The sequence below is a fragment of the Styela clava genome, chromosome 13, assembly GCF_964204865.1.
Source record: "Styela clava chromosome 13, kaStyClav1.hap1.2, whole genome shotgun sequence".
Classification (NCBI taxonomy): Eukaryota; Metazoa; Chordata; class Ascidiacea; order Stolidobranchia; family Styelidae; genus Styela; species Styela clava.
Window position 1 is genome coordinate 13,143,991 of NC_135262.1, and position 12,168 is coordinate 13,156,158.

The following is a 12,168-nucleotide window of genomic DNA, read 5'->3' on the forward strand; positions in this document are numbered from 1 at the left end:
CACAGCAAACAATTTTATTGTGCAACACACATTGATCAGTATTTGTCATTTATCAAGCTAAAACCTGCAAAAGTCTTCCTATATATAGTGTAAGATTTCAGACTCTTCATAACGAGAAAAGTGCTTCCGCAAATGCAAGTGCTTTCAAACCTCGATAAAATTTTCGAACCAAATCTTAACTTTGTAAAATGCCATTACTCACAAGATTCTAAAATGCCGCTTTAAAATTATATTCTTTTATCACCGACATATCAAGCAAGCATTTGTGATACTTTTTCTCCCACATACAATTGAAAATCTATTTGAATTCGTCAGCTTTCTTTTCAAACACATGCTTACAAAACAAGAGAGCTATGCTCAAATATACGGACACGTAGAACAAGACGAAATATATTATCATCAATTCACCGAAAAGCATAGAGTACCGTATCCTGCACAAAGACGAACAGTGGCTCGGCGGTGTGGCGCATCGGCTAAGCGTTAGGAATACGCTCGCCACCGCATCTCTGATTACGCTTCGTGGGATCGCAGGTTTGAATTCCATGCGGGGATGATCATGTGCGAGAGGATTGCTGGACTCCTCGCCGCCGTAGGGTGGTTCACGGTTACGGCTTCCTCCACCACCAAGTCCATGCTTCCGAAAACGAATAACTGGCTAACTAATCACATACCCAACCTGGGAATGGGAATGTATAGGTTATTAAAGGTTCACGTAAGGTTTTTTATAGTCGTGGATTATAGGCAAAGAAATATTATTAAAGTTCAAATAATTCAATTATATTGTGTTACCTTGTAGGCGCATCAACTGATCTTTAGTAAACTATAGTAGACTATGCGCCATCGAATTTACAGGGTGGCCCAATTAAAAGTGGCCTGAGTATGATACTGAGGAACGAAAGTAAGTTATGTGAATATATAGATTTTTAAAGGTTCAAGTAAGGTTTTTAAAGGACGTGGATTATAGGCAAATAATATATAAGAGGTTGTCGATCACTGGTGTCAGTTTAAATTTATCATGAATGATCCATCAGTTCAAGCATGGTTGTGTAAACTTTGGCTCTTGTGAATGAGGTAACTTAATTGTCATTATGTCTCCCGGTGATCTTCAGTTTAGTTGCAAGAATCAAAAATTAGACCATGTTAAAATTAGCTATCAGTACCTGTTAGCGGCACCTGATCGTATATTTTGATACAAATTATGGTTTCAATTATGTAACTTAAATGTAAATACCAACTCTCCAAAACACTAGCAAAAAAAGCATCCGAAATTTTAAAATAGTAAAGTGTAGAGAGAATTTTCATGGGGTCAAGGGTCGAGAAAACATCCATCGGATTCACTCGTTGCTCCCAATGCCCATGTTGCTTCTTTCATGTTCAGCATTTTATTTGGCTATCTTCAACTAATTTATCATCTTTTTAGAAGTTATTACACCCGTTTTTAGGCTTTGAGCACTCATGGGCCTCGTATTTATTAGGCTATATTGTCAGATTGGTATTTCAGTATTTTGATTGGTAGATTCCAAATCCTTATTTCAGTAATATGGACAAATAATTCATGCTCAACAAAGTAAAAACACCGTCCTGCCGTGTGAAATGACCTTATCAAGCAATGAAAATGGGAAGGACGGGGAGTTTAAAAGTTCTGGCCGGCGATCTCTATCCTATCGTGATCGTTGCGACGAGAAAACGAGAGAAATAGCTTGCTCGATTTCGGGTTATCGTCTGCGCGTTTTGGACGACCATCCGCATACTTCGGTGGGCCTTTTACGCCACTGTGACGTCGGAATGACGTAATTTTTCGGTGACGTAGTCAGGTGGTGGATAGGATTGACATATGCAAAAATTGTTGAGCCAGGCCAACTAGAAGTGGATGCTAAACTATACCAGACCCCATCTGTCAGTCTGTACCGGTACCGTACATGGTTACAAATTCTTTGTCTAATTAATCAGTACCGGTATAGAGTACATGTGATTGTTTTCCAAAATAGGTACCGTACCGGTACGGTACCGTACCGTACGGTACTAAATTAATTATTGAAAGTTCAGAAGTTTGACTTACACTTGGATGCTTTTTTATTACAATTCTATTTTATCCCTGGAATTCAATTTAACAAAAAAAATAAAATGCAAGGGCACAAATCTAAAGTTTTAAACCAGCTATAGTGCAGTAGTGTGAATATTGTTGGCACTGCTGTTCCAGATATTATGGGGCTAAAAGTAAAGTTGATTTCTAACCTACAAGCCTTGGTAAATCGCACTACAGCACTATGCCAATGTCTGAATGTACATACGATTCTTCTGGTAATATTATTTATAACAATTAAATTTTTATATTCAAACTAGTCAACATCAAGATATATATACTGATCAATATAAATAAAAATATTACATTGTTCACTGCTCTGATCATATGAATCATGGAAGAACTTGTACAAAAATATTTAAAGGATGATGAAAATGAGAAGGATTCTTTAGTGAAAGATATTATATTGGCAATTTCAACTGGCTCAGGAAGTATTCTTCAACTTATGGAAACATTGCATCATGATTTAACCAGTACAGATGTAGATGTGAGATTGAAGCCAGTCAACTTACTTGCAGCTGTGCTATCAGACCTACATCCAAGCTGTTTAAAATCGAAAGAATCCGCAGTTATTATTGAGTTTTTATGTCAACGTTTACAAGATCATTTTTCCCTTCAATCTCCCACATTAAAATGTCTTGTAGCTTTAAGTTCTCGTGGTGATCTTCAAGTAGGTGCAGCTGAATCTATTATAAAAATCTTGTTCAAGGAAGTGCATGTTCCATCCTGCATGCAATCTGATAGACGCAATGTGTATGAACTCTTAGCCAATCTATTAGAACATTCTACGACTGAAGTGAGAAATTTAGGTGATGAATTTGTATATGGTGTAATTACAGCAGTTGATGGTGAGCAAGATCCAAGGAATTTGTTGAAAGTTTTCGATCTTTTGTATTCAGTTGTTCGGTCTGGCTTCGATCTGTCAAAATTTGCTGAAGAATTTTTCGAAGTTGTTGGTTGTTATTTTCCAATAGACTTTCATCCCCCCTCAGATCTATCCGAAAATAAAGTTGTTATTACGAATAAAGAGCTTGTCATTGGTTTGCGGAGAGTTTTAACGTCTTCTCTGTTATTTGCTCCGTTTTGTATTCCATTGATGATAGAAAAACTGGAATCAGATGTTCAAAGTGCTAAAATTGATGCAATCCTGACGTTAAAATCTTGCATGAATGTTTATTCTAGTGAAGATATCAAATCACATGTAAAATCTCTCTGGATTTGCATCCGAAAAGAAGTGCTGTCATCCAATTCTAAAGAAATTGAAGAAGCATGCCATGATCTGCTTAAAAGAATTGTTCTCGTTTTGTCCAAAGCACCTGTAGAAGTATCGAAAAAATCAGAGTTAGATGTATTTTTAGAAGATGTAAAAGTGTCGTGTTTACCTCATTTAGTTGACCATTTGCAAGAGGTAATGGCTTGGTCATCATCTAAACTTATGATTTCATGTTCCGAAGCTTCTAAGCGATCTTGCGAAATTATTGTGTCTTCCATGGTTCCAGTTTTGTTAAAATCACAAGATAAAAAAGATATGATGATCGCGGAAAAACGGTTGGCAATGGAAGTTCTTGTAAATGCTGTTAAGTCTACTTCATTGCATGAATTCAAGGATGACATGGGTTCGCACCCTTTGTCCGAGCACAAAAATGATCTAATTGAACTTTTCTGCGGTCGACTTTCTCTGAATGAATTTGTACATTTACGTACCATTGCGCTTGCTGGCGTTGCCGCATTATGTAATTTGGGATTACTAATAACTCCTTCGGAACAGATCACAATTGTTCATAGCCTGATTAACTGTTTAAATAATGAAAAAGATACAGCAATTCTTAACGATTTACACATGACATGTGGATTTTTATCCTCAAAATGGCCTGATGTCGCTATAGCACATTTACTACCAGTTTTAAAAATCTCTCTAACAGGAATATTTTCCATAAATCAGCAAGACAAAACTAAATGTCTTTCAACAATATGCAGTATTTCGACTCGTATTGAAGTAACATCTATAACATGCGATTTGCTTATGGAACAAGTTTTGTCAAGAAACGTGGATGAGAAAAATGTCTCAACGATACTCGCTTGCTTGGATTCATTGTATGTTATTGTGAAAGGAAACGTCAAAGATAAAAGCACAGTGGATCATTTTGCAAATGTACTTGTATTTCCTCTGATTGAGACTTGCGTCAAATTATCTGTTGTACCGTCTCTCCCCGAACAATGCTGCTCTACATGCAGCGATCTTCAGAGTTTTTCTAGTAATTGTATTACGTGGCCAATCATGCAAAAAGCTTGTGAAATTTTAAGAACAATTTGTCAACAATTAGAGCCTGGAAAAATCGCAGATAACATTTGTGTAAATCTGAAAAAAATATTTCTGGATTGTGATCTGGTCTCTCTTGATATCAAAATAGACAAATCTACGTTCAACCCATTTTTATTCACTAAGTTACCACTGCAGACAAGGTTGATTTCTATCCTAACAGCGACGATTTGTGCATTCCATAACAAAGTTTTATTTCCATCCCCTGACACATTCCTGGAAAAACTGCTTCATCTTTGTGGAGAGACAATTGATCAACCATCATATGCTTCCGCTTCAAAATGTATTGCTGGCATCATCAACAAACAAAAAGAGCCATCTACAGCATTTCTTGACAAGGTTTGATAAAATATTTTTTAAAATTATCTCGGAACATTACAATTTTTTGTCGTTGGGTAAAAATTGATGTTTTATAGATGAACATCTTAAAATCAAACAAAACAATATAACTTAATATCACATAATGAATAAGCGTTTGCAGTAATAAGTGGCTTCGTGGTGTGACGCATCATGCTAAGCGTGGGTTCACAAGTCTGAATCCCATGCGGGATGGTTATGTAACGGGGGATTGCTGGACTCCGTAAGGTGGTTCATGTAACCGCAGGCCGGTTACGTCTTCCTCCACCATCAATTTCATGCTTCCGAAAACAAGTAACTGGCTAACTAGTCCTATACTAGACATGAACTGCTGACCGTACAAGAGGCTGTGGTTTGCCCTATGGTTAAGCCGTCTTATCGACTTTCCTCACCCCGGGATAAATATGCAAATTCTATCCTAAGTGATGAACAATGGTTAATAAACTAAAATTATTGTACCAGGTGCTTCAAATCAGTGATTGTTTATTTGACGATTCCGTTTTGGTCGAAAGCAAAGTTGCAATTTTAAGTTTGATCGTTTGGGTGACGAAAGCTCTTGTTATTCGTTCTCATTCCTACACTATGAGATATGCAGACATCCTTTTCCAACTATTTGCCACCGAAAAATGGGGGAAAATGGCAGCTGACAGTTTTGATATTATTTTAAGGTCAGTGCAACTGATTTCTTAAACTTTAATAAGGTATAATACGATCATACACAAACAGACGTAAGTTTCATTTTTGTAGAAGTACTTTGATGGTTTTGTTTTTGGGGGGTTCACTTCACCCTGTACAATATGTTTTTATAACAATAACATGATATAGCCATAATATAATTTACTGTATATTCTATCATACTCTTTTTCATCTATAAACTGAAACATTGGGATCTTCAGTATTGAAAGTAGTGTTAAAATGAAGAAAAAGGTGAAATAATTTTAGAGGAAAATTATAGAATTTCAAAACTATTTGAGCATTGTCCTATTCGTGTTGGGTGTGGGACAAATGATATAAGGGTGGCGAGTGGGACAAGTAATATAGATGTGGGACACAACATTTTAGGAACCCCTCAAGGTATTGGCTGGTGAGTCTTAATTAGCTATGCCGTCTTTGGGTGTTAAAGAACTGGATGTTATTTTAGGATTTTACATATGGTTCACGTAACCGCTGGTTGGTTACGGCTTCCTCCACCATCATGCTCCCGAAAACAAATGACTGGCTAACTAATCCCATACCCGACATTGACTGGCAACCGGGCGACAGGCTGTGATTTGCCATATGATTGAGCCGTATTTCAACTTTCCTCTCCCCCGGGATAAATATGTAAATCCCATCCATTTGCAGAGACTCTGAAGAGGTTTTGAGCACATCCTGTCACGCTGTTGTTCGTCTCATGTATAAGCAAAGATTTTTTCAATCAGTTTTGCCAAAATTAACAACAGGATTTCATGACACAGAAGAAAAACAGAAGTCAATGATGGAAACCGAGCCAGTAACAGAAAATTCCAATTTGTTATCACAGACAAAAGCTAATTACTTAACAGCATTGTCACACCTATTGAGGTATCTTCCAAAACAGGTATGAGAAAAATTATTAATCATTGAATTTCGAGCAAATTTAATTCAAGTTTGAGGTTGTTAAATAGAGCTCTGTGATGTAAGATTTCAATTCAATCTGGTCCAACCAATGCTGTCACAAGCGAACTAAAATCAAGTTTCGATGTTTCAACTAAAAAATAGCTCAAGGAATTTGTTGAACTTGTGATTAAATTTAGTTTTCGCATGAGGCTTATTGCTTTTCACTTTGCTTTTGTAAAACTATAAATATTGTTCAAAAAATGGCCCGCCACACACTCAAACTCGAATGGCCCGCCAGTCTAGGTGGGCAAAATTTTTGGCCCCTGGTCCATTTAAATCCCAAGCTCGCCACCTCACCCAGGATGCAACGAGTTAAGTAGGCAGTGTTGAACCCAAAAGTTGTGTAAAGGGACTGAAACCAATGAGACAGGGTATTTTCACTTGGCTAACACAGACAGTCCCCGAACTCGTATAGAACTAAAATAAGGAAAATCGGAATAAAATTATGGCCCAACCCTAACCTGGTACACGCACTGCGGGAGTACCCAAAAGTGTATACATATGTCATTTAAAAAATTAACGATTTATATTATTTTTAGGTGCTAAATCAACATTTATCCAGCCTGTTACCAATGTTAATAAAATCTCTAAACAGTGATGAAGGACCGTTGCTTGTGTCTGTGCTTTCTACTTTGTATAATTTGACTCAAGAGGCTAAGTCATCTGTAGAACCTCATGTTGACATGCTATTAGAGCATTTTGTCAGATTATCGGATTTCAAAGCAAATATGCACGTTCGCATACAGGTAGGAAGCATGAATTGTTTCTGTTCTGTTTTTATTCGCTCTTCTTTTTTTTTGTTTTTGGCAGAAGTATACTACAGAATAAGGCTGAATTGTAAATTTTGAAGCCACGACCAAAATCAGTTCAATTTGAAAATATATTTGGTTCAGATTTTTGAGAAAATATATTTGGTTCAGATTTTTGAGTTGCAGAAGAACTCTTACACTCTGAGAAAATCAAATTTTAATAACAAAAACTCTTCTCAAGCTTCTATGGAGAATTTGTGTTTATTCTAACACCATCGAATATCGGGAAATCAGGATTCCTATGGAGATTTTGAATATATAGTTCTAACTCTTATGTAAACATGCCAAACTTGGACTCCACGGTCGTCTCCAAAACCATGGTGTCCTGAGAAATAAAACAAATCAGATTCCTTTCTAGATGATTTGAACAGTGGTCCCAAGCTCTTACTCAGATACCAAAAATTTTATACTTCTTGACTGAATCTTTCCATCTGTAAATGATGAGACAAAAATGCACAATAGCACAGAGGTGGGCAAATTGCGGCCTACGGGCCGGACCCGGCCCACTTGTGTATGCTGAAATTATGACTATACTTTTTATGGATATAAATTTCCGTTGAAAATATTGATGAAAAAGATGTCATAATGACCCCCATTGTTACATTGTGCTTCTTATTATTATATAAACGTTGGCCTACCCTACCTGTTGGACTAGCTCTTGTAAATAAACTGTTTTTATTCATAATCATAGTTTTTCATGTTAAGTTCTACGCCTTCGGCCAAGTAACCAAGTCTATTATATGTATCTGACCCTCTCGGAAAAGTAATTGCCCACCCCTGCCATAGCGGGGTTGCAGAGCGGTAGAAAATTTATAATTGACTCCAAGTTGGGGGAAAAATTGAATCAGACTCGAGAGTTAAAAAAAAATATTTAGACTCAAGAATTAGAACTATGAGAAACTCAAGTTTTGATAACAAAAGGGTGTGCAAGCCTCGTTTATTAATAAAATGTTAAGAATGCTCGATGACTATTTTTGTGCTTCTTTAAAAAAACTTCTATGATCACAATTGAAAGTATGAAATTCCGATATTTGGCAGTTTGAACATAAACAACAACTCTGGCTTCAGTAAAACCTGCCAAATTGATCAAAACCTGCCAAATTGATCAAAACCTGCCAAATTGATCAAAACCTACCAAATTGATCATTAAATGTGTGGTGAGTCTTGGTATTCAGTAAAGAGATTCTGAATGGCATAAATATTTGAACAAGAAGTGCACTGAATCTGTAGCTATTTCTCATTTTTAAAAGCTTGAATATATTTGCATTTCGAATGTTATATATATAGTCTACCCTTTTATGTCTATTCTTTGTTCCATGCAGGCTTTGAAATGTATTGGAGTGATGACGCTTCTTCCGGTAAGTTTAGTTCTACCACATAAGAAGAAAACAATACGGTTATTATCCTGTACTCTTGATGACAAAAAACGATTGGTTAGAAAAGAAGCTGTCAAAGCTAGGACTGAATGGTGCCTACTTGGTGACGTTTAATAATATGGGTTGAGGTTCAGTTCACTCAAAGAATGTTGGAGTGTGTTAGTCATGTTTGAAATCCAATGAGATCTATCAATTATCATTCAAACCTGCCTTCTTGCGATGAGACATGTTCTATGACAAATCAAAAATCTTCCAAAGGTGTTCAAAACATGAACTGTGTGTTTAGCAAGGCTTTTTGCAAAAATTAGGGTACTCCCATAGTGTGTGTACCAGATTAGTGTTAGGCCATGATTTTATTCTGATTTTCCTTATTTTAGTTCTATTACGAGTTCGGGGACTGTGTGCATTAGCCAAGTGAATATACCGCCTGCCCATATGTTTCAGTCCCTTTGCATAACCTGATGTAAAGCAGGCAAACAAAACTAGTTACCTCAGATTGGTACACACTGGGGCGCCAAAATTAGGATTTGTTAAATTGTTATGTTGTCCCAGAATATACAAGTGCGGTGGCAAATTTGTGCCTGACTCTGCTTGTATAGGCTCTTGTTTTTGTTTCTCTTGTGTTTCTTGGATTTAGCTTTCATTCTCTATTACCGTCTAGGCGTCTACCTGCCAAAGCATGCTTTTGTGCCACTGCCAAGATGAATTTTTGAGTGCTTAATTGAACTTATAATAACACATCGTATCGGTAACGTTTGCTTTATGATCCAAAAATTAAATGGAGTTCACTTGTAACTTATTAGTTGGATCAGAATGTGGACATGTTGTTGCAGGTCTTTGTTTTAGTTTCAACATGAATGGCTTGCTGCCTTGTGTTGTTTGACATAATTGTTGCAAGAGACCAATGCTCAAATATGAAGGACGCGAAATCAATAAGGCCTGGGAGCTCTGGTTCGCCTAAGAGATTTGGCGAACATTAAAAAGGATGACAAGAGCACTCACGGAAACGATTTACAAACAACCGAGCAATCTGCCACTGGGTATCGTGCAAAGCGTTAGGAATACGCTCGCCACAACACATCTGATTACCATGCGCGTGTTGGAACCCCGTGGATAGTTGTGTATGAGAGGATTGCTGAACTCATCGCCACCGTTTGGTGAGTGGTTCAGGTGAGCTCTGGTCGGTGACGGCTTCCTCCACTACCAAGTCCATGCGTCTGAAATAAATAACCGGCAAACTCCGAGCGGTTCCCGAACTCGCGCGGTTCCAAATTATCAGGGAAAGAACTCGTGGCGCAATAGTTGCTGCTTTTGAATAAAACTGAACTTTGTGATCGTTACTTTTAATCTTATCGGTATGCCTTTAAAGTTTGTAAACATGTAGGCCTGAGGAATGAATGCAAAATGTCAACTCATCATCTCTGCCAGATTTTCCTTTAAAATACTGAAAAAATCACTCGCGTTCGCTAAACTCAAATTAGCAGATGAATGAACTGCAGCTCACGCAAATTGCAGCAAGTAGTGTCTACCTCTCGTGTTACGTAACAATTGAGGCGGACACTACCTGACAGAAGTGAACAACACAAAGGTAAAATAAATTTATTGATTCATATACACGGCATTTGAATAAGAAACAATGGCCAACTAATCCCATACCCGACATGGACTGGTAACCGGACGAGAGGCCGCCTTCTACCACTTTCCTTCCCCCCGGAATAACTATGTAAATCCTATCTCTACCCCAACGACAAACATACCGATCTACCCCGAACCTTACGCACAGATATTATAGGAAAAAAACAAACTGGTTGACGTACGATGTGTTGTATCCCTACTAGAAGTCGCAATGTCAGATTTGATACAAAAAGGTCATAGAGTAAATTACAATGGCATTAGTAAATTACGACGTTTTTCAGCACCCTAGGCATTCAAAATTTCCTTCATGAAGTTTTACTGATACAGATGACTCACTCGTTTCTGTTATCAGTGTGGCGATATATATATGTATTAATGAGTGGCGCTGAATTGTGGTAACCCTTTCTTGTTTTAGCTCGTGATGAATATGCTATCTATACCTATACACCATGACCAGGGGTGGCGAATCTTAGTGAACGGGTCAAAAGTTAGGTTCCATTATCTCTGCACCCACGTGCATTTTCACCTATATAATTTTGGGCGCTCCGGGAGTGTTCGTACCGCGGCGGTGTGGCTCATCGTGCTAAGCGTTATGAATACGCTCACCATCGCACCTCTGATTACTCTGCGTGGGTTCGCAGGTTCGAATCCCATGCGGGGATAGTTATGTGCGAGAGGATTGCTGGACTACCGCCGCCGTAGGGTGGTTCACGTAACCGCTGGTCGGTTACGGCTTCCTCTACCATCAAGTCCATGCTTCCCAAAACAAATACCTAACTAATCTCTTACCCGGCATGGAATGGTAACCGGACGAGAGGCCGTGGTTCGCCATATGGTTAAGCCATCTTATCGACTTTCGTCTCCCCCGGGATAAATATGTAAATCCTACCCTACCAAGATGACGCACAACCTGAACCCTAATCTGGTACACATACTATGTTCAGGTTGTGCGCCATCTTGGTATACATACTTCGGGAGCACCTAATTTTGTACCGGCAGATTCCAGCACCCACATTGCCCACAGGTGCATTTGCAAACGGTACACAACATTTGTAGCTGTATAATTTTGCCCCCACAGATTCTAGCACCTATGAACGTTTGCTCCCACAACCATTTGCACACAGTATATTTTCACCTGTATACTTTTGCACCCGTAGATTCTCGCACCCACATACACATTGCGCCCATGAACGTTCGTACATATGTGCATTTGCACCCACGGGCATTTACACACAGTACATTTGCACCCGTGAACATTTACACCCATGGACAACAGTCTTTAAGTTTAGACAGATGTTTTATTGCCATTATCGTCGAAATACGGACATTGTAATGTCATGAATAGTAATGAAGACGAACTCATTGCAACCCGCGCTATTCGTATTACACATAGGCATGTATGCAATGGGCAAGCTTATGATGTAGTGTAGACAGTGGTGGGATTCAAATTTTTTGTCAGCCGGTTCCATCACAAAAGTCATATTTTTCAGCCGGTTCTGTTACCGGTTCGCTGATCTCTTAAAATTCCTTGAGACGGTTCTATAGAACCGGCTGAATCCCATCACTGGATGTAGGGTTTAGATCTCACTACACAATAATTGTTGATTGGTTGGTCTGATAGGTTGCGTCTGACACGACTGGCAGGAGTTTTGTCTTACGTTCGTTAGCCCGAACCGTCCATCTGTCAATAGTCTCCGACCGTAGATAATAGTCAGTTGAAACACCGTAGGATTTTTATTGCAATTCCGACAATACAAATAAAATTCACTCTAAGGTTGATTAAGGCCTATAGGATAGGGTTTATCCCAGTGGAGAGGAAAGCTGATAAGACGACTTAAACATATGACGAACCACAGCCTCTCGTCAGGTCACCATTCTATGTCGGGTATGGGATTAGTTAGTTATTTGTTTCCGGAAACATGGACTTCATGGTGGAGGAAGCCGTAACTG

General features: G+C 38.4%; 1 protein-coding gene across 1 annotated transcript; it reads left to right on the forward strand.

The window, feature by feature from the left end:
- Positions 1 to 2,346: 2,346 nt before the first annotated feature.
- Positions 2,347 to 9,378, forward strand: LOC120332421 (MMS19 nucleotide excision repair protein homolog). The gene is made up of 5 exons (XM_039399659.2): positions 2,347 to 4,742; positions 5,223 to 5,428; positions 6,105 to 6,339; positions 6,938 to 7,144; positions 8,530 to 9,378. Exons 1-5 carry the CDS (start codon positions 2,418 to 2,420, stop codon positions 8,695 to 8,697), a joined length of 3,141 nt encoding a protein of 1,046 aa, XP_039255593.2. The 5' UTR covers positions 2,347 to 2,417; the 3' UTR covers positions 8,698 to 9,378.
- Positions 9,379 to 12,168: the final 2,790 nt, after the last annotated feature.